The 22,901-nt window shown below is 40.3% G+C and overlaps 2 protein-coding genes across 7 annotated transcripts; both read right to left on the reverse strand.

Moving 5' to 3' along the window:
• Positions 1-2,307: 2,307 nt before the first annotated feature.
• On the reverse strand, positions 2,308-8,659 carry dram2b (DNA-damage regulated autophagy modulator 2b). Of its 3 annotated transcripts, none has more exons than XM_018750722.2 (8): positions 8,492-8,659; positions 6,567-6,749; positions 6,309-6,376; positions 5,177-5,319; positions 4,801-4,978; positions 4,361-4,443; positions 4,014-4,106; positions 2,308-3,649 (listed from the first exon to the last, which is right to left on the reverse strand). In XM_018750722.2, the coding sequence occupies exons 2-8, from the start codon at positions 6,695-6,697 to the stop codon at positions 3,524-3,526; spliced, it is 822 nt and encodes a 273-aa protein (XP_018606238.1). In that variant the 5' UTR covers positions 6,698-6,749; positions 8,492-8,659; the 3' UTR covers positions 2,308-3,523. The 3 variants fall into 3 exon arrangements, with proteins under 3 accessions (XP_018606238.1, XP_018606239.1, XP_029114618.1); XM_018750723.2 differs by lacking the exon at positions 8,492-8,659 and adding an exon at positions 8,092-8,198; XM_029258785.1 differs by lacking the exon at positions 2,308-3,649 and having other exon boundaries at positions 3,918-4,106.
• A 4,002-nt stretch (positions 8,660-12,661) lies between these two features.
• LOC108933777 (choline/ethanolaminephosphotransferase 1-like) lies at positions 12,662-22,340 on the reverse strand. 4 transcript variants are annotated; one of them, XM_029259081.1, is made up of 9 exons: positions 21,918-22,336; positions 18,963-19,368; positions 17,710-17,826; positions 17,277-17,418; positions 17,045-17,129; positions 16,346-16,477; positions 15,490-15,648; positions 14,584-14,709; positions 12,662-13,577 (listed from the first exon to the last, which is right to left on the reverse strand). In XM_029259081.1, the coding sequence occupies exons 2-9, from the start codon at positions 19,291-19,293 to the stop codon at positions 13,440-13,442; spliced, it is 1,230 nt and encodes a 409-aa protein (XP_029114914.1). In that variant the 5' UTR covers positions 19,294-19,368; positions 21,918-22,336; the 3' UTR covers positions 12,662-13,439. The 4 variants fall into 4 exon arrangements, with proteins under 4 accessions (XP_029114914.1, XP_018606602.1, XP_018606603.1 ...); XM_018751086.2 differs by having other exon boundaries at positions 17,710-17,857; positions 18,967-19,368; positions 21,918-22,335; XM_018751087.2 differs by lacking the exon at positions 21,918-22,336 and having other exon boundaries at positions 17,710-17,857; positions 18,963-19,227.
• Between the last annotated feature and the right edge of the window lie 561 nt (positions 22,341-22,901).

Here is a 22,901-nt window from a genome sequence, read left to right on the forward strand (position 1 = left end):
AGTACAAGTGGAAAGTTAGTAAATGGAGTCAGGATTTCCAAGCTGTGATATTCAGGTGTGAGTTTAAGATACCTTGGCCTATTAAAGTTTGTGTTGTTCACACCAGATCTTTGAGAGATTGGTTTTGCTATTACATTTTGTGCCAGTTAAACGGAAGTTGCTAGTTCTTGATATTTACACTACACCTTGCACACTTCCCCCATTAGTGTGGTGGCAGAAAGGACCAGTAAGGTCAGGACCGTGTCTTGTATTTGTACTTGGCTGTTTAACACAACACACTGTGTGTTCCATGTGGCAAGGAGGTCCAAGAGAAATGGAATTTTTTTTTTTTTCTCTGTATGTGTAACACTTTTATAGGTGGAATGAAAGTTCTTTGACTTGATTTTGACACCCCACTGGAGGTCTGTTTGTAGGGTTCAGCCTCTGCACTCCTTTCAGCAGCCTGCTTACCTCCGTAAAGTCCCTTTGGAAGGTACAGAATTATGTTTTGGCCCGGTCACAGAATAGTCTGATCTCTGCTTAATTTCGTGTATACTTGTAAACCAAGATGGGAGCAGGTGCTGTCAGAACTCTTTGCCATACTCTGGCACAGGGTTGTGTACTACATACACTTATTTCTCTTCCTTTCTTCCTAATGTTTACACTTATTCATTTAGCTGACACTTTCTTCCATTTACACATTTATAGAGCTGGGTCATTTTACAGGAGCAATTTAGAGTAAGTACCTTGCTCAAGGGAACTACAGAAAGAGGTGGTTTGAATAGTCAATCTTCAGCCCCAAAGCCAGCAGCTGTAACTACTGTGGTATCAGCAGCCTCATTTTACTAAACTTTCATACAAGGCTAGCTAAATACTACAGTCTTCATTTAATTGTGCTTTTCTATAGTGTAATTTTGTCATTGTATTTAGTCCCTGTGAACTTCACAAAAAGGGGAGCCTGAGAGTAAGCATGGACTTGACTCGGTACACTCTCCCAGGACACCACATTCCTTTTATGAACTGTTTGATTTATTTGTACCCAATACTCATGTAAGGTGGCTGAATGTTTGATACTATATAGGACCAATGTCTGCTTCTGTCTGCAGTATTGCTGTAAGTGCTGAGAGGTGACTGTGCATGATCCAAGACTCACTGTACCAGCTCAGATTTGGCAAGGCTGGTCTTCTACTTGAGTGGCATCCAGAAATCCTACATAAAGCATACATCTAATATGTACAACAGCTCTCAAGAACAATATGCTTAAATACTTATGAAGGAGAAATTCCCTTGTTGCACCTTCCAGCATTGCTGTTTTTGATGGGATTTGCAGCTCTGCTACAAAACTGATACTGCTTTTGTCTTTATCTGACAAGTACAAACTTCTAAAGTAAGAACTAGTTTCACCACTGCCTCTACAAGAAATGTTCTACAAACTACGGGAAAGAAATTAACCTCAGTTGCCATTTTACCCCCTTGAAGCAGCTTGATCAACCTGTTAAGGTGCTGCCTTTAGACAGACTACTCCATTACAACAGTATGAGATCGTATACATTACACTAAAAGATGCTCTGATCTTGAGTGATACATATTTTATTTTAGTAAATGTTAAATTGTGAAAAGCACTGGAATGATCTTCCATCCTAGGACACAGGACATAAAGACTGACAACCTTTGTACACCAAGTTTGAATTATCAGCCTTCTGCAGCCTCTAGATGTTACAAGAAACTAAATTGCACTTTGATTTTTATTACATAGCCATATTTCCTCAACCACAAATGTACAAAGATAACTAGAACAATTCTATAGTGTCTCAAGCCCATTACTCTAAAGCAGCATAGAGAAAGTGAGGGGGGACATTCTGGTCAACTTTGTGTGGTCACTATAGCACATTTAAAGTTCAAATGTGACAATTTGGTATATAAATAAAACCTCTACTTCTTGGTGTGAATTTGTTTAGTTTTCATGTTCTAATCCAACGGGGAAACAGTGTATTCATTATATTGGCCTGCTTCTTCATTATACCCTATTCTTTATATTTCAGCTGGTCTCTGCAGCCTGTGTGGGGCTGTTTTCAAGACAATATGCACTTCACCCATCCTGCTTTTGTCTAGATGTTTAGATCTATTTACATTATTCCTTTAGCTGACACTTTTCTCCAGTGACTTACAGTATTGAAGTTACAATTTACCTATTTACAGAGCTGGGTAATTTTACAGGAGCAATTTACAATAAGTGCCTTGCTCAAGGTACTACAGCCAGAGGTGAGACTCAAACCTGCAACCTTTGGGTCCAAAGGCAGTAGCGCTAACAACTATCAGGTGGCCCATTAAAATATACAAAGAAAACTAGACAAAATTGTTCAAACAGACAAAATATTTTAATTGCAAATATCAACCTGAAACTGTGTATATTCAAGATAGGAGCTAAAGGATGGGGGGTGGGTGAAAGAGACCCAGAGTTTCTGCTTCCAGACTGTTACTTATACATTTCTCAGCTGACTATAAGACTATTCATATATTAAACAACTCCACAAAGCACCTTTCAAGGGCTCATTCATCCCCCCCCTCATTTATGGACTGTACAGCTGGCGATAAAAGTTAGTCAAACTGGAAAAGCAGGAGGTCACTTAAGGCACAAAGAAATCTATACATTCTCAGACACAAAAATAAGGCATCAGTGCAGGTAAGTGGACTCCACCTAAAGTGCATACTGTAGACTCAGGTCATACCCTAGTCAACTTATCTTGTGTGCCCAATTCTCTTTGGTCATGGCACAAGTACGTGTGACCTGAACGCTGCTATAGACAGAAGTGTCAGTTAAACAAGTATTAACGCTGCTCAATGAAGCTAGTTTCATAACAGAATAAGACAGTTTAACTTCTTGTGACCTCTACTGGTTGATAATCATGCTGCAACTGGAGCTCATTTTTACATTATCTTTACTTGCCTAACACCTTTGTTCAAGGGAGTTTACAGTTTTAAGTTATTTACACTGATGTACCCACCTCTACAGCAGGGTATTCTTACAGGAGCAATTTAAGGCACGGCAGAAAACTTGCAAGGAAACGGTCTTAACTTCTGCACTACCTGCTGACCCTGTGTGGACAGAAGAAATTCTGGGGAAACGGCAGCAATATGAATGGTTCCAGTCAGTCAAATTGACTGCACGTCTTCTCCAGAGCAGGCCCAGGAAAGTAAATGACACCAGAAATGCATGATTCCTTTAAACCATTTCTGTCTTCAGTATAAAGTAACTGATTAGTATGAGTACGACTAAAAACAAATCCCTTATGAGGGCTTTCAGGTTATAGAGAAATTTATATTAAAGGATAAAGTCATCCCGAGTGCCACATCAAACGAACTGTGTTACACATTGTTAGTTCCAGAAAAGTAAACAAGGAGCTGTAAGGAGCATCGGTCCAGTCAATCTACAGAGGAAACAGTTTTCTTGAGGTAAGACTAGAAACCCTGCCTTACTGTTAGTGCTGCGCCTGCAGTATGTGTTTCTGCACATAAGAATAGCAACCCACCAAGGCAGCCCTGCTCAGATGCTACCAGCAAGCAAAGGTGAGCGCTCTCCGTGGTTTAAGTTAGAGCGCGGTGTTTCATAGTACGGCCTGTCGTACAGGTGGCTGCTCTGCAGGTCTGCCACTGCACGCAGCGTTATCTTCTGCAAATTATAGGGGAAGAAAAAAAAAGTCATTCCAATCCTTCCAACAACACAAGAGAATACAGTCAACAGGCAAGAAAACAAACATCTACATTTATGCATTTACATATTTTTTTCAGCAGGATTTGAGCAACGTGAGTGATTAGCATGAGTATTAATAGACAAGTTACACTGGACAAAAAGTGTCAGACTAAGGGTTCTCAAAGGTAAACAGCAGTTTTCCTCCTTTCCTCCTCCATTCAAAACTCAGGTTCAATGTTTTACAACATTGGGTGGCCAGGTATGTGGAATATTCACTTTACAGGCAAAATCAGTTTAAATGTCTCAATTTCTACTACATTACAGATTTAGCACATGACATTACCTGGAAATCCTGGATGTAGGTGAGGAAGAAGCTGACGAATGAGAAGGCCAGGTTCCACTCCGAGAGGGTGCTAATGATGTGAGCGGTGTAGCCCTGTCGTTCAGAGGAAGACATCGGTGTTACCCCATACCTTCAAGGCACACAGGGACATTCATGCATAGGACACATATGAAACACACAAAGTGTTCACTTACAATTGAACTCATTTTTTGGACTGAAAGATTGGTTTCTGACAAAGACGTTTTACTTGATACCATTTTCCAGGGTTTTGCCTTTGGCAAATTGATCCCACAAGGGTAGGAAAATACACTTTGAGCTCTACCCTACTCTAGGACAGGAGCACTCACCGTTTCTCCTGGGATCCAATGCAGCTTCTTCTCCACATCAACCCCAACCAGGCTGCTGTACATTATGACTGATGACACAAACACTGTAACACTGTGGTCAAGAGCTACAACAAAACTGCAGTAGTTGAAAATAAGTGTCTCCCCAAGGGTAATATCTTTGCTCCCACTAGTACAGCTCTTTACTCATTTATATAGTTGGGCAATTTTTACTCTATGTACCCTGCTCAAGGATACTACAGTAGGAAGTAGGATATAAAACCTAGGTCCTTTGAACTCTAACCACCATGCCCCTGCCTCCTACCAGTGTGAATGATGCCCCCATCACCAAGATCCACCTCTACCAAGTACAAGCCCTCCCCTCGACCACCAGCCACTTCCCCTCTTCCTTCTATTCTCATTCCAGCACACACTGCTCTGCTGTCCTGCACTTTGATGGATACTGCTGATGATGCTGATGAAGGTCCAGACTCCCACCGCCAACCGCACAAAAAAAATGTTCTTCCCATGGATAAGAGGCTGCATGTAGTATGACAGCACTGTCTGCACCAGGATGTACAGGGCCCCAATGCCAAAGGTCAGTATCGCCCCCACCAGGTGCATGAAGAACAAGGTGGTTTTCTGTAGCCAACGGAGACACGGGGGACAGACAGTGAACTGGAGAGCAAAAAATCATTATGAAAGAGAAGAAATCTCCACCCACAGTCATGTGCACAGGCCACGGTTCCACTGAGAAAAGCAGAATTATCTGCATGTGGAGCATGTGATCACACTGTAATTCTGCAGACTTGCTCTCTACAAAGAAAGGTGCAAACTTGCCTGGAAATTGGCTACAACGCACATCCCAAAGGAACTAATCCAGCCCAGAACCAGGCCAGCCTGGTTGAGCCGATGCAGACGGGACTCTTCCTGGTCCACCAGCCCCTGCACCTGCTTATATCGTACATAAATAGTGGCAATGCCTGCAAAATCAATAAGAAATATTGGAGAACACTTCATTTTGACCTGTGTGACTTTAGTTTATTAAGCTTGTCATCTTTTTGTTGTGGGCACCTTAATGTACTGTTTGGATAACTTTTAAAGATACCTGAGAGGAATAAACAAAGGAAATAAAAAAGCTGTGTCTTACTGTATAAATCCATTGTTTGTGCCAAAAACCACACAAAGACAGACTATTTGCCAAGAACGAACTGATGCTCTGTGCACTTCATGGAGGCGGACAACGTGGGATGTGCGAAGCATAGAAAAATGCATTTTGAAACTACATTTCATATCATCTTACCCAGTTTATCCAATCATTCCTGTACTTTGTAACTTTCCACCCTTATTCTTCATTATTTTACTGATTTGATAAGTCAGTCTACTTGGGTATTATTGTAGCACAATGAATGACCATAGAACTAACAACAAATACCTTCTCATTGATTGAGAGAATACATAAAGTACCAAGTTAACTAACTTTTGGAAAATTAACTTTGAGAAATTCTTAGTTTCCCCCTTTGTTACACTGATACTGTAGCGGCAAAGGGAAAGCAGTATTCTCATATTCCGTTGCTTTCCCTTGGTGCGTTGCACCTTGTGTTCATTGAAGTTGTATTGTGTAAATTATTCTGTTTTCAGCAGTTTCCTGTTCTAAGCTTAGGGTGGGTAGCTGGTTTCTTAGTTAATTGTGGTGTTTGCACTGTTGTCCTTGTGAATGTGATTTATGTTGTAGTCAGCAACTTTCCTTATACTGATGTGTTGTGTGGTTCTTTCTGTTCAGTGTCAGTATTCCTGAAATCCGGTCGCTGGAGGATATAATTATCATCCCCACTGTCCACCACCGCATTTCACATTGGCTTTACAATTTTGTTTTCAGTTTGTTACAGCACCTTAAATTCAGAAGGTGCAATTAACAAGTGTTTTTAATGCACATCCAGACAGGACAGTTCACATGGAGAGGGGACAATACCTAAAAAAGATGACACATCCAGCATGAGTCCAAACACGCAGCGCTCCGGAGCGACCGTCCCCGTGTCACTACAGACAACATGAAGAGACCCTTTAGAGTAAGGCCCTCCACTCTGTCCACATGCAGTGCACTTACCAGCTGAGAATGTGGGATAAAGGAGATTTAATATCACAAAGGTACAGTATCATGTGCTGCCTTTGAATCTGCCTTCTGTGTTAAGTCCTCCTTTACTCTGCATGCTCAGCAGTGACTCCATACCTGATGTATGGCAGCAACGGGTCCACGTGCTTCTGCACCACAGCTGCAATGTATGCAAAGATGAATGTAGCTGAGGTCCATGACACCAGCACCACAGGCAGCACACAGAGGCCCTGCTGAAACCACCACATGTCCGACAGCAGAGCTGCTTACAGCTTCAAACACTGTGTAGGTTAGAAGGACCTGGAGATGAACAGAGACATCTGACAGTCAGGAAAATTATTATTTTGAAGCATTTTTTCAGGCTCACAGGTTACTTTTCCTGGTTTGGGGATTACTTTAACTGCTTTGAGATAAGGTGGTTATGAAAATCACTATTCCAAAAACAATTGTACCGACAGAAACGAGAAACAGCTGACGTCTGTATATTTTACATTTATTCCTTTAGCTGATGCTTTTCTCCAAAACAACTTACAATGTTTATCTGCTTACAGTTAGTTATTTACCCATTTATACAGCTGGGTCATTTTACTGGATCAGTTTTAGGGTAAGTACCTTGCTCAAAGGTACTACAGCTGGAGGTGGGATTCAAACCTGTAACCTTTGGGTTCAAAGGCAGCAGCAGCTCTTGCTTTCTTCCTTTAACAGGGAAAGGAATCTGGTACGTTCTGTTAGCGTTTGGGTTTGCCTGGCTGCTCTCTACCCTTCCGTGTCTCAAACACACACTTTCATTTCCCTTTTTCAAACAACCATGAGTACTTCCTGAAATAAAACAAGTGACTCGGTATCAAGTGAGCCAGAGGACCAGCTTTTCTGCGTTTCCAGGATTCCGGCTAAATACAGGCTAAAGTTTATTGTGTAAAACTCCATTCAAAGTGATTTGTTTCCTCCACCTGTGTGGTACTGTCTCCCAAAAGAGACAGAAATACTTTCAAAAACCAATGTAAGGGTACATGTTCGATTACTTTAACAAGAGAAGAAATTTGTAGAATACAAAAAACAAAATCATTCACAAGACAGAGGACTTTCATCACAACGCCCTCCAAAGTGATCATTCCTTACACCTCAGCAAGAGCACTGTGCTCCTCCACCTCTGGCAACCTGCTTATCCCCCTCACGTGGGGCCCAATATCTAAAAGGCATCAGTTCCCAGTCTCGGCCCCAGCACGGTGGAACAAAGTCCCTCGGATGTGCTGAATCCCCCCCCCCATCCATCATTGAAGAAGGATCTCAGAACTCATCTCTTTCAAACCCATTTCCATCCCAAGCTCCTGAAGCCTTTATTCGTTAGTCCGTCACAACACACTACTTTTTAAATCACTTTTCCCATTTACATGTCACTTAGCAGAGGGCTACTGGAACACATCCACTATGACAACCCCAATATCAAACAAACTGCTTCAACAACAGCCTGTGGGTTTCTCAGCTCTCCAATGAACTTGTTCACACTGAGCTGTACTTTACCCCAACTTTACACCTCTGTATGGTAAAATGGTAATAAACAACTGTACCAACACTGACTGGTGCCACAGATCATGTCATAACAATCAAGACAGAAAAAAAGTACAAGTGAATTTTCTCTCACAAATCATGGGTCTACGTAGGGTCTGCGCGTTGAGGCGACATCCTGGACGCCACATGATACACTCGCTCACTTTCAGTCTCTCTCTCACACACACACACACACAATCGCTCACAATCACATTCAGTCAAAATCACACACACACAGTCTGAACTAGCACAGACTGATTGACTGCCCTGCCATATCGCAAAGTGTGCGTGTGTGTGTGTAAACTTCCAGAGGTGCACATAACGGTCACACCGCTGTGTGAACGAAAAAGCCTCCTCCTCGGTCACGAAGTACACAATTTTTACGGGTCGTTTACCTCATACCTGCTGCTGCTCAGGAAATTAATCCGGGAACCGAAAGGCAATGAATATGATTATGAAGTAAAACAAATCGAGAAAGCAGGCAGCCTGTTTACCTTGGCGACGAGCACTATTGTATTGTTATTTCATGGTAGGAAACGGGTACCGAAATACTAGTGTTCAGGGACTCCGCCGCTATGCCGAAGCGCAGCTGAGCCGAGAGACTCAAATCAACACGGAACTCAACAGCCGCGCTTGGAGCTTCAAGCTCGCGAAGCGGAAGTAGTTCGGAGCCGCGACTGTCACTTCCGGAAACGTTTCCCAGACTCCTTTGCGCTACCGTTTGGGGCACCGCGCTGCGTTAATTACATGTTGTGCAAGAGGAAGTCAACGCACAACCTTCAGAATATGTGTCCTCTGTGCTGCAGGCTTCTCATAGTAGAGTCCGCTCTCTGGAAAATCGGTGTTCCTCATAGTTCATTGAGAACATTCAGTTGACTTTGGAGAAGAGCTATTTTATTTAGCAAGGCAAATTAGAATAATTTTTTTTAAAATCCATTATTTAAGGCTATGAAGGCCTTTGAACTGTTCTGCAGATGTATTTCTGGTGTTTAATTTCACCATGGACAGCCAGGAGACAGACGACGTCATACTTTGGAGATGACATGAAGATGAGATCCCCTCAGAAAGGCTGTAATCCAGCGAAAGCTGGAAAAAGAATAACACCGTAATGATGACCAGCAATCAATCAGATGGACTCACTCTCAGTGATAATGGACACAGTTCTTTCAAACACTAAAGACAAGTAGAGGGCAGAACTTTCTGGAGACACTCTGTAGCCACCAAGAGTTGACGTTGACTCAACGGCACTTAACATGAGCAGCAACATATAGGTTATGAGTTTTCAGCAGTTACAGGTCACCCTCCTTGTCTGCATTTCCTTACAGCTGACCACTTAATAGTCAATTCATAAATTGTACTATATCCCTTTAATAATTAACTAATTTATGAGAACTATGCTTTCTGGGGGAAAAATTCCAATTATCCAAGTGTATGTTTTCAATGCTCAAGATCTGCTGAACTCAGATCAGTTTAAACATGAATGGAAACAATAATATACTGCATTACTGTGGAGTAAGCAATTTGCACAGTTAAGCAATAGCTAAAAAGCTACACTATAATGTTTGTCAGTTAAAAAGCTAAAACCTGCTTTCACATTGTAATTTAGATTATATGGGGCAGGTAGTATTGAGGTTCCGAGAGAGGTTTGACTGCATTGCAGTCAAAGGACCCAGGTTCGAATCCCAATTCGTGCTGTGGTACACTTGAGCAATTATCTGGAATTGCTCCAGTAAAAATTACCCAACTGTATAAATGGATAACTAACTCAAAGTAACATAAGAGAATATCTAAATTAAATCATTAAAATTCAGTGACTAAAATATACAAATACTTTTTTCTGTAATGTGATTTCTAGTATAATTTAAAGAAAAATTGTTGACAAATTTTGGGATGTTTAAGTGTAATTATGGCAACAAGTAGCAATATTTGTGTTACTAAACCATTTGTTTAAAGATAAAGGTTAAAATAAAATGCAAGAAAAACCTTGTGGGCGTCAGCCATATCGGTGGAAGCATTCATAGCTAAACACAAAAAATTGCTTCAATTTCACAAAAAAAGTAAAAGCAATATGTTTCAGACTTAAGGCCAGTTCCGACAGCTAGAGAGTAACCTGTTCCTAAAAATTTATACAAAAACTTTAGTGTATAACGAAATACCAGTGATAAACATTTAAGCCTAGTTTTAAGATATGCTATCCCTTTTGAAGTCTTAGGTCATACCATACTTATAGGCTTATTACTAAACCCATTATAGTAGGGGAAGCTGGGTTTTTTTTTTTTTTTTTAAAGTTTTGCTTAAAGCTAATAAATACTGACTGCTTAGAAAGTGCTACACAAATACCGTTAACACATTCAACAGGTCTGCTCATACACATTAAAACTTAAAACTGATTTCAAAACACTTAATTGCATAAATATGTGCCTATACAAAAGCAGTTTGTTAAAATACACAATAAGAAATCTTGATACTACATCTTTTGCCAGTAACATTAGTCTTTATTCGTAAGAAATGGTTTATCATTTGCAAAAAAGAATTCTTGCTAGGATTTGACTTGCTAAGACAAATAATGAAAATGCAGCAAAAGTGTTTTGAACTGTGAAAATGTGCTTGCTTGAGCATTTATTCTACAACCAAAAAAAAAAAAATCTTTCAACAGCAATTTACCACCTTTAAACATGAGAGACTCAGCCATCCACACAGTGACCAGAGGGTCTGTGGTGGTACTCTACAGCATGAAGCAGAGAATTGCAGAGGTGGTCAGAGTCAAGAAAAACACAGCCTGAAGTGAAATAGTAAATCTTTCAAAATATTCCTGTGGGCTAGAAGTGTAGAAACAGATTCCAAAAGTAACAATTGCTAGGTAACTTCTATTACAAAAGTGTTTACTGCCTCTGGAATGCTAAGATTTTCCATTTTGTTTAAAAGCAGATTTGTTCTTGAAATCGGTCTCCAAATGTCAGCAAGCTTTGGATGAAGTTCCACTGCTCACTGAGAACTTTGAAGATGGTCCCACTTCTCCTCTTCCAATTCTTGGAAAATGGCAGTTCACTTGTGCCCCTCTTTAAGGGACTACTCTCTAATCCATTGTTGAAAGGTAGTCCTACGAGGTCAAAGTGACTCAAAACATACAAATCACTTGGAAGAAATTGGGACCAGAAGTCCCAGAATATTGTTCATAACTTGATTTGTTCACAAACCCAAATTCACTTTTACCACAAATTCACAATCAATAAAAGCATAGCAATACAGATGTCCTTTGATTTTATTTGCTGGTTAGGTTTTGTAAAAGCCCCAGATAAATCCATAATAAATAAAAAGTTCCCAATAAGACACTTCATTATTTTAACATCAAATATTAAAGTTACCAAAATAAATCCATCATCACCAAAAAAAACTCTTAATCAATGCTGACACTTGACTGATTCACCCCATAAACATGTCCAATGTCTGTTAGCTTCTGGGCACTTTCAACTTTCTTCATTATCTGCACAAACAAAAGGTAAATACTACAAACATTTGTTGTTCCGTGCTCTAAAAATCTTGGCTAAAGCTATTGTAATTCTGTTATTTAATTGATTAACATTATTAACTTCAAACAGCATTCAAATTAAAACTCAAAGACTGAAAACAAAAGTTGTCTGCAAAAATGCTTGCTTAATTTTTTGAGATTCAACCCATAGACATGTGCAGTGTTCATTATCTTGTTATTGATCACAGTTACTTACAAACACCAGACATGAGCTGTAAATACTGTGGAAGGAAGTTGAATGAAGGCGGTCCCACACTCCTATACAGTTTTCAGTGCATTTTGCAGCCAGCTAATGGCTAGGTGCAGAAACACAGCTCACTTGCACTCCACAACAGAGATTTTAGAAAATAGAAAGGTGAAGAAAATGTCATCGTTAAAACAAAAAAAAATTAATCTAAAAAAATGTTTGTATCTTTGCAAATTCATTACATAAGAGGCTGGTGTAGTTCACAGAGAAACTTCAAAACAAAAGATGTGAAATTGAGAAGGCTGATAAGAATTTGGTTCTATGAAATTATTCTCACTATAAGAATCCTTGCCTTATGGTAAACAAGGGCCTTGTTTTATCATTATTTTAGTATGCAGTAGAATTATTGAAATTCTTTTTAATATACTCTACAGATTGTATATCCTCTCATAGATCACTAGTAAAATTAATAGTGTTTCTTAGTGTTCCATAACCTTTTAAAATGCTAACTACGTGTTACAAGGAGTAGTAGCCCCTTTGTATGAACTGGGTAAGCATATATTTCCGGGTATTGAGGAAACTGATTTTAATTAAGTGGACTTCTGATGTTCCACCTACTCAGTGTTGCTGGGTTATCTTCGATTAAAGATTGTATGCCAATTTTAACCAAGATTTTAGGTGAAACAGACTGACAAACAACAGAAAACACCACTAAAACAAGTCAGTGAATTCACATTATATAATAAATTATTCAATAAATATATCTGTGCATTTTTGGAATACATACACATAAGTAATTATTTAATCTCATATTGATTTATTTGTTCATTATATTTTTGGGTCTATCCCCACTTTAAATGCCTAATAAAAATAAATATAGAAAAATATGTACTTAGAACACAACTATGCTGCTCATATTTGGGCTTTTGACTTGGCACTAAAATTTCAGTTTTGTATTCATGTAAACAAAAAAAAAAATATCAAAACACTTTATTAAGCCGTCTTCATTAATACACAGTTATTCTATCATGTGTCTTTTGATGTTTTACTTTAGACATTCTATATGGGAGGCATGAAAACAATGCAAGGTTGCAGTTTTCCAGTTTTGTGATCAAGATATATATATCTGAACTTCCGAGAGTAATAACCTCTTCAGTGGCACTTGTCAGGAGCTGGAAGAAACCAGATGTGTCTGCACCGAACAGTACATTACAGCTAGAAATTATATTTAGTGTAGACAGTTAGAATGGAAGTAAGTGATATTTTATAGTGTGATTTAAATTTAAAAAAAAAAACAGGCAAAATTACTCCTCATGAAAAAGTGGATTCATAATCCCCTGAATTTCCAAAAGAAATAACCCAGTTCATCCCTAAACAATGCATCTAGGTAGACAGGTTTATTACATCTGCAGTTAATAGAACTAGAGTCCCTACAGGCAGGATACAATAATTCTTGAATGATTAAATTTAAAAAAGTATAAAACAAAATATTCAGTGAAATTGCAGTTTTTTTTTTTACAGGAGCTTCTCTCTATGATAACAGGAAAGATAATAGTAACTGACCAAGCCCACACAGCACTGCTTGAAATAACCTGTGCTCATTTAGACCCCATGTCTCCAAATTCTTCAGATGTAATCTATGAATAGCCTTCAGTTCCCAAATAACAACACGTTACCATTCGGCAGAAAACCGCGCGGGCACACCCACATGGGTCACGCAGTGCTGTCACGACTGAGCACCGGTGGCGTGCTGCTGGAGCAGCTGGGTTCGAGGCTGGATCCTGAATACAGAAATGTTCAGGTGGGAGGCGATTTGATCACAGACGCTGATACAGTAGCGCGCCATTTCAAATCCCGAGAAGACCTGGCAGAGGACAAGAGAGACAACATTTTTTCATTTTAATCAGTGAAAGACCACGTTGAATGAAAACGCTTTTTTAAATTCTGTATATACTACAATTAAGAAATAACAGGGTACAATTATTTGAAGTAGGAGGACTAACATTCATAAACCCGACTTTTTTGTTTTCGAAGTTTCGATATTGAGTGTAAACCACATACAGTACTTACGGTGATAGAGCAAGGCTTAGCTAATTCTTAATGACTTCTGTCTGTTATGCTTAACAATATGGTTAACACTTTTCACCAATGGCAGCAGTTTGCTACACAAGCAGCATTTCCATAAAAAAAGGCTACACACTTCATTTTTGCATGACCAGACTAATAAGGTGTGTGTGTGGGGGGAGGGGGGGTCCAGTCATTCCAATTTATCATACTATTTTTTAAAAAATCATTTTGACATGGACATGTGATCTTGTTAAATCTAACAATCTAGATTTATTAATTTAGCTGATGCTTTTCTCCATAAAAACTTGCATTGTTAAGGTATTTACAATTATTTACCCATTTATGTAGCTGGGTAATTTTTCCTGTATCAGTTCAAGGTATGTACCCTTTATCAAGGTACTACAGCAGGACTTGGGGTTGAAACATGTGATCTGTGAGTCCAAAAGCAGCACCTCAAGCCACTAAACTACCTGCTACTCTTTTATTTAAACAAAACAGCCTATTACAAAAACAGATATTTTTATAGTAACTGAATAATAAATACTGCTCTATAAAATTAGTTTTACTTTCCATTTTCTCTGATTTTTTTTTTCTCAAAAACATATCAGATAAGATATATTAAAAAAATATTATGACCCAGTGGCCTGTGCAGTCATTCCAATATTTGGTCACCCAAAATCCAGTCATGTGTCAATGAACTGTATTAACAGTTGCTGGTAGCTATATGGATACTGTTACTGCACACATCTTCAGGTGATGTGAGGCCTCCTGCAAGAGACCAGCCCTGACCAGCCCTGACCTACCAATGCCACCCAGAGCACCAGGTGTTCATCGATGAAGCTGTTGAAGTACTGGTCCAGGAAGAGAAGGCCCGGGCCCAACAGGGCCATGTCATGCAGGTGCATCTCGCTCTTAGTCATGTGGGCAACCTGCCGATGTAAGAGGTAAGCCAGAAATCACATAATAAGCATACTCCGGACCATACCGCTCATGATGGAGGACATTTACAGCTATCTCTAAAGCTGTAAAATGCATTTTATGGCCTTTAATATACAAAATATGCCTTAACAGAATTATAAGTAATTATCAGCTTGTCCCTTCCACTGATTACTAAGTACTGTTAGCTCTCGATTACCTCCTTTCTGAGGATTTGATTATGAAATTGGCATGTAATAGAGTAATATTCATAGTACCAAAAGATAGAATGACATTCAAAAAAGGTCAGAACAATAAGGATCTTTGGCTTTATGTACACTGAGTCCTCATGTTATGAACGTTCAAATTATTCTTTTTCAAAGATAAACATATTTCCATTTGTTTATGCTTATTTTCCTAATTTTTCTATTTTCAAAAATTGGTGGTGATGCAAAATTCAACCAAGAACAAAAACACAAGTCTTGCGATAGTCTCATCCATGATGTTTCCTGCCATCTGATGGAAGCTAAGTAAATAAAAGTCTTACAATTAATTTTTTATTCATTATAACATTGTACCTTTTTTTTTTTTTAAAGAAAATCTAGCTTGCAAATAAATCGAGGGATGTCTATAATATTAAGTGTATATTGTTAAGGTGGTTGGAGTTAAACTGAGTTATGAACCTACTTCTATCCCCAATTATGTTTGTGAGTTGAGGACCCAGTGCACTCACTTTATGAAGCAAAACCTGGCTTAGAGTATATGGAGCCCAGTGAGCACTATCTCAAACACACCACTAGCTTGTTGGTGATCTTGGCAGAGACAAAGCCAAAGGCCAGGATATAGACACATGGGTGCCTCTCAAACAGCTGCACGGCTGACTTCTTATGGATCATCACAGCCAGCACGATGACAGAACCGATGTGCAAAATTGGAGATAGGACACTTGTTCCCTGCAACAGATACATACACTCAAATAAAATCTGACTTTGAGTTAAACACTGAAAAACAACTTGATTCCAACAAAATTAAAATGACAGCAAAATTAAACTGTACCACTCAAGACATAGGAAGTATATCCAAGATCTCTGCAGTGTGTTTGTGACAGAAGTACATATTTAAAAATAACTGGCAAAAGTTCTCCCGATACTTTTGCTCTGTAATACTGTCTGGTGCATCTAATTTTACATTTACAACTATTCATTCAGCAGATGCTTTTCTCCATAGTGACGCACACCCTGCAGAAAAATACACTGCATAATAACACATCATTTTAAGTAATAAAAAAATTCAGAAAAAATTAAATGCATAACATGTAAATCAAATGGCTTCTAACATCAGTGGCCCTGAAAATGCTTTTGTGTGGACCCTAATTGCGAATACATGCAGTGTTAATGGTCAATCATGTCGATGTGTTTTGTACTATGGCAGGAGAAAAAAGCCAGTACAATGAAACACTTGCAAATTTAACTGTGTAAGAGTTCAACATCATATTTCCAGAGAAATATGTTCATTTTTAAATCAGTTTTTAACAATGTAAGGCATAACTGTATCATTGCTCCCTTAAAAATATTAGATGCCTAAAGCCCCTGGTTGGCTCCAGGATCCTCCCCAGTCTAACCAACACTGCATCCTTTCTATGGCACTTACTGCAATTGTAGATCCGTTTTTTCCAACACCCCCTGTGAATATAACCCGAAAATAGCTGGCACAGGTCAGAACAGCGCCAACCAGAGTGCAGAGAGCAGGCACTATTTTCATTTGGATGTTTACAATGGGGATCTGGAGTAAGAAAGGAATCAATGAACAGAATTAATCCACAGTGCCATTTTTTGCCTTGAATAAAATAATGTTACAGACAGATAAGTAAATGGACTGTCAGAGGTGGTATAAAGGTTTTTTTTTAAAAAAAAACTGTATATAAGAGATTGCTGAAGGATAAAATCACCAGCCATCTGCAAAATGAAGTTCCTTTGCTCAATTATCCATAATATGAATGTTTAAATGTACTTTAAGTGTACATAGTCACTTGATGCAAGGACATTACACAACTAAATAAAAAATATGAAAAGCAAAAAATATATATACATACTGTATATATGTATATATACACAAGCATGGTGCCCATATCAGCCATTTCAGCATTTCAGGTGTTCTGCAAACCAGCATTATTTTACTATGCATTTTTAAATAACAAGTTGCTTAGATTTGCAATCATAATTGATATTAGGCATCAGGGAAAATGTTTGGTACAAATATAAACAATGTCGATTCCTAGGTTTCGGAAAGAAAAGGTAAATGCAAATTTTTTGAAAAAAGGAAAAAAGACTAAATTAAATGGGGAATTACAGGAGCCTGCCAGAAAGCTTGTCCTCCTATGGCGGCCAGCAGATGCATGACGATAATGAGCACCTGCACTTCGGTCACGTCAATGCTGTGGTGAAACAGAGCAAGAGGATGACAAACAACTGCTTTTTTCCAGCAACTTCTAATGGTAGGAGAAAAGTTTCTACAATGAGTTTGTAATTCTAACATTCTATTAATTCCTAACAGCCCATCATGTCACCCCTAGGCTACTCACAGGCCAAAGCGCAGGACACCAGACACATAGGTCTGCCAATGGGCACAGTAGAAGAGGAATATTCCAGCAAAGCAGCAGAAGAACATCCAGTCTGGATGGGTGCCTAACTGTAGAGCGATGCAGGTGCCCAGCACCACAAACACTGTTTGAGAGGAGGACAAAAGTGAAGGACAAAAAGACAGTGCAGAACAATTTTTTTCTTTTGTTAATCTGGGGACTTCCACCATTTCAAGACAAAAAAAAAAAAAAAACAACCTGAGGGCCAATGACTTGATGTTTGAAATATGGAAATCTTGCATTTAATATTTCTTAGGAGAGTATTTTTTGCACAGGGGCACTACTGCTTTCCAGGAAATTGCTGTGGTCACGATTTTATTTGCTCAAATAGTCCTGTGGCATCTGTCAAGCGGTGACTGGCAGGAAGCGGCGCTACCTGTAGAAAGAGAGTCGCAGCCATGGTCGAAGAGTTCACCCAACGGTGAGCTACTCCCAGTGCGTCTCGCTTGCTTCCCATCGATAGCATCCAATGACTGGTAGATGAAGAGGCCTCCTGCACACAATAAGTATGTCCACTGTGGTGCCTAAAAAGCACAAAAAACTCACAGCTATAGGCTCTCCTATAAGCAGATATGTATGTGTGTGAGAGAGAGAGAGTGTGCAAACCCTGAGGTCAGTGGGTGATTTGGGTCTTTCAACATCAGACACCTTGCCCTTGCAACCCAACCAGGGTTGATCTGGCTGTGGCCAGCATCCAGGTACTGCTATCTTGAACCCGCTGCTCACCTCTCCCAACCCAGAGCCATCTACATGCCCTTTCTACAGCCTCCGTGACAACTTTCATAGCCTCCCTCTGGCTGTCTGTTTTACCCAACATATCATAGGTCCCATTCAAAGATTCACTGCGGAGCCCCTATAGCTACTTCAGCATTATTGACATTTATTTATTTTGCTGATGCTTTTCTCCAAAGAGACTGACAAGTGTCAGGATGCTTAGAACAATTTCTCCATTTATACAGCAGGGTCATTTTTTCTCCAACAATTCAGGGTAAGTATCTTGCTCAAGAGTGGTACACTAGGAGGTGGAATTCGAATCTGGGTCATTTAAGTTCTTAAGTTCTTAGCACTAGGCAACCTATGACTGTGAAATACTATGTTCCGCTCAAATGAGCGCATACTGTACAAACAATGTTTAGTAGCTAGTTTTCAACCTGGACTGACTGCACTTTCCTGCCACTCTTCTTGATAAACCAAAATTTCACATTGACTAAAGTGGAGCTCAGCAAACACTACTGAAGCCCTGATCATACCTGTAGCAACGGACATATATTACATTACATGTACAGACATTAATTCATTTTGCTGACATTTTTCTCCAAAGTGACTTACAATGTTAAGGTTAGAGTTATTACAAGATTCCAATTATTTACCCATTCATACAGTTGGGTAATTTTACTGGAGCAATTTAAGGCAAGTACCTTGCTCAAGGGTATTACAGCCAGAGGTGGGGATTGAACCTCCATTGGATCCAAAGGCAGTAGCTCTATCCACTACACTACCAGCTGTCCCCAGCTGCACACCTGCTTGAGCTCACTTGAATGAGAACTAGAAATAGTTAGGAGAAAACCCACACCATGTAAAGTAATACAATGACCCTTTGAATGGATGTGTTTGGCGCTATCGGGCTACCTGCCTCCTCAGTGGCTGTGGGACAATAGCAGACGAGCACCAGTGTTGTAGCGATGTTTGTGAGCAGGCCCACGATGGTGATGAGGTTGGGAGCAATCCAGGTGGGCACGTGGCCCACCAGCCATTCCCAGTAGCACTGCATGACTGGCTCCAGCAGGGAACATCCAGCACTACTGTAACGGTGCTCATCCAATCGCTTCAACTGAGCACTGGATAGGGGCGGATATGGCAGGTGGGTCAGCCTCCCCAAGAACCAGGCCCTGTTCCCTTGGTCCACACTTCTCCCCTTGTCCCAGTGCCCCCGGGCTGTGGGGAAGCTGTGGCTGGTCATTACGAGACCCAGCTGCCTTCCCTTTCCCTGAACACTTGGGATCCACTGCTGGGCCTCCCTCAGTTCTTGGAACACCTGCAAGTAGGGGATCAAATTGTACACACACTACTGTCGGATTCCATAGTTGGGGAAACCTTTTGGAGGCACGAGGAGGAAATCTGGAAACGTGGATTCAAGAAATATCTATTGCATAGTACTACTTTCCAGATGTTACCTTTCTGCTCTGAATCACCAAGTCCCAACGCACCTCAGTCACAACAGTCTATACCCTCATGTTGCTGGGAGCTTTGTCTTACTTAAGCACACATATCCTGCACCCCCTTTTACAGCCCTGAAGCCTACCCTCAGGAATTTGCCCTCTTGACCTTTAGTTACTGGAACATCCTGGAGAAATGTGCATTATTAGAGAGCAGAAGTATAGCATAACACATACAAAGAATTTCAAGATGTTAGAAGAAGTTTGTTATGAGGCAAACAAGCAGGATTAAAATAAAAAAAATGTGATGCAAAAAATGTACACACAAACTAATTCAGAACAACAATATAACAGAACACACGCACACACATATATATATACACAGATACATACTATATACACTGTATATTTAAAGAACACAAAATAATGATCAACTGTCAAAGAATAAAAAGTTAATGAAATAAAGAGAAACCTATTTACCCTATTGGGTTAAGTTATTACTGAGGTTATGAGTAAACATTTTTTTCCCACGTAACTAAAAGGAGTAGGGACATCGGAAGCAGCGGTCACTGCCCAAGACTCTCTCCAGTAACCTTGTTTCAATCATGCACATTTGCAAGATTTCAGAAAACTGTTGTTTCATAGAAAGGTCACACTGGAGAGAGAGAAAGGGTGAGAGACAGTAAAGTAGGTGGTACTAAAACAAACGTCACCATAGTAACCAGTCATGGTAACGGGTCTCCGTCACCAGTACTCTGTGCTTCCAACACCAGACATTCATGTTCAGTATAAGAAGACCTGTACTGTTGGTCACAGACAACCCTGTGTGACAGTGCCTCTGTGTTCAAACCTCATACTCTGTTTCATGCCCATGGTGAAGAGTCCCACCTAGTAGCTGTGGAGGAAAGCAACTATTATCTGAAGAAATTAACTGACTTGATTTTTATGTTTTAAATTCATTGTGGGCTTAATGCTAGTTTGAACAGCACGTTTTGTTTGCGTTCTAATACGACTGCATGCGTTTTCAAACGGTGTGATTACAGTTTAAGGGCAGAGTGGTATTTGTGTTAAACCAGAACCAGATATAAGGCTCAGAGTACTTTACTGAGGATTTACCGGGCACATAATAATTTCTACTGTAATCACTGCTAATAGTCTTATGGTTTAAAGGTTATTTTCCTGTTAGAATATTTTATACCAGTTGTTTCTGGTTTTAGCTTCTAATGATTTGGTTTCCTGTGCGTTTGTACTGTAATCTCACTTGAAAAATTTTAAAGATGATTCTCATCACAGATGAGCAATCTGTCGTGCACCGAGACAGTAATTTCCTCCCTAATTGTAAAAAATGACAGTAACGGGATTGTAGTGATGAATAAGAGCGGGTATTTTTTGGAACTGTGCTGTGTTTGCTGTTTTCAATTACTTATTTGAATTTGATCAAAGAGAAAAATCTGTTTCCAGACCAAAGCACCAGAACATACTGGGAGGCAACAAGTAGGTTTTGAACAGCAGAGAGTAAAGTTAAGATGTTGCTGTACATGATTCCCTCTCCACTTTACTGGGGTTTGGAACTCTGGTATCAGGAGGTATTTTTGAAAGGTAGGCTTCTCACAGTGACATTTGCCATTTGGCTTTTGACCACACTCAGTATCTTCTGAGAAGAAGAAAGCAAAGAAACAAATGAAGCTGTGTGTCGGTGGTCACACAGGCAGTCGCACACCACACTGTGCCATGTGTCAAATCAAAGTGACTCCTGAAACACTGCGATCTACTTTATTTGTGCAGGCAGCAGCAGAAATCGCGTGTGCACATCACAGGATCGGACACAGTCCTATGTTATCCCAGTGCCCTGCTTTGAGTGCGGTGTATGCAGCACTGTCAGTCACCTTGGGCAAATGTGTCAGCTAAATACTGTTAAATAACCACTCACTGCCCCTGAAAAAAAGACTTTTCCACATGTAGATACCTACAGACTACAAGCCAGGCCAAGGTATGCCTCTTCTCCAGTTTGTTGTTGTTGTTATTTTTTTAAAAAAAAAAAAAAAAAAAACCTAGTCTGTCAATCTTCAGCATGATTATCAGATTATTTAGCGGACAGCACGTACGAAGCGCACAGAAATGTATTACCAAGACACATTACAAATAATGAAATACTGCTGCTGCTGCTGCTACTACTAGTAATAATAATAATAATAATAATAATAATAATAATAATAATAATATCAATATATAATATCTGAGTCAGCGTTTCTACAAAGAGACTGGACGGAAACATTGTTACCGCATCACGACTCAAAGCGCAGCAACGCTGGACGCCAAGCCGAGAGGACCACACCCCCGCAGGCACTGTAGCTGCTGTAAATAAAACGCCCGAGCTTTTAAGAGACAATAAAAAGAAGAAAAAGAGCAGAAGCGTTGCCCATTTTACCTCCTTTTCGCGAGACGGCGGGCGACGCGATGGAGCGGGCTAAAGAGCCGAGAGCGCCTCGGGACTCGCAGCCCCGCCGATCAGCAGCGAGCAGAAGGCAGGAGCGCCAGCCCCTTCCGGGCAACGGGCTCGAGCAGATCGCGGCTGCCGATGCGCGAGACCGACGACGGCGTCACCCGTGCCCGGGACCCCCGCGGCATCGTGCAAGAGCACGGGTCCGAGGTCGAAAGCGGCGCCCCTTTAACTTTAACGCTGTCGGTCGCAGTGGGGCCACATCATCTTATTAGGAAACACAATAAGTTATAACGGAACCTGGGCCGTCGGCGTGGATGCGCCGCGGAATCGAAGCCCCGCTGTCGCTGTGTCGGAACGGTGCGCGTTAACTGATCAGGTGATCGTGATGTAACACTAAGGGCCTTCCTTCGTCGGGCAGCTTCGCAGGATTTCACGTCCTGTTTTAAACGTGTTCCGATTCGCAAACGCTCTGGAAAGACGTGTGTGCGCATTCTTCACCCGTCGGTTGTGCCAAGATTTGCGGTTTGCTGCTCAAATATGTATGGCTTGGTTTCTATAACATATGTAAACAGAAAGGAAAAGGAAGGAGTGCTCTTTCACTGCACTGCTCATCCATCGTACGAAAAAAATGTAATGCTCCGGCTTATAGTGCATTTTATAGCAAAACCTATTTCATAATGACGACTTCTAGTGACTAAAACCTTCGTAACTGCTGTACTGAGCTTAGACTATTTTAAGCTTTTGTGTGTGTCCCCTGGCATTTATTTTTCTATTTGGACTGTGAAATAACAGTAAAAATGTTTCACGTCGTGATCTTTTCCCGTTTCCCAGGTTTGTATTAAAGTGGATTCGTTAATTAATGCCATCCTCCCCCCCGAAGTGATCTGGGCAAATTCACCTATGATCCGTTAACACTGAGTCACTGAGCACAGCGCCCCGTTGCAGTCGGAACACGCAACCAGCAGCAGC

This window comes from Scleropages formosus, chromosome 16 (assembly GCF_900964775.1).
Source record: "Scleropages formosus chromosome 16, fSclFor1.1, whole genome shotgun sequence".
NCBI classification, from domain to species: domain Eukaryota; kingdom Metazoa; phylum Chordata; class Actinopteri; order Osteoglossiformes; family Osteoglossidae; genus Scleropages; species Scleropages formosus.

Bases quoted from the DNA above. Each gene is read 5' to 3' on its own strand.
- dram2b (XM_018750722.2), bottom strand. From the start codon at position 6,697: ATGTGGTGGTTTCAGCAGGGCCTCTGTGTGCTGCCTGTGGTGCTGGTG. The intron at 4,444-4,800 runs GTATCCATCAAA...ACAGTGTTACAG, and splicing joins CTTCATCAGCATCATCAGCA to TGTTTGTGTCATCAGTCATA. The intron at 3,650-4,013 runs GTAATGTCATGT...TATAATTTGCAG, and splicing joins CCTACATCCAGGATTTCCAG to AAGATAACGCTGCGTGCAGT.
- LOC108933777 (XM_018751086.2), bottom strand. From the start codon at position 19,293: ATGACCAGCCACAGCTTCCCCACAGCCCGGGGGCACTGGGACAAGGGG. The intron at 14,710-15,489 runs GTGTGTTTGAGA...TTACATCGGCAG, and splicing joins AGATCACCAACAAGCTAGTG to GTTGCCCACATGACTAAGAG. The intron at 13,578-14,583 runs GTAGGTCAGGGC...GTCCTCTGCCAG, and splicing joins TGGTGCTCTGGGTGGCATTG to GTCTTCTCGGGATTTGAAAT.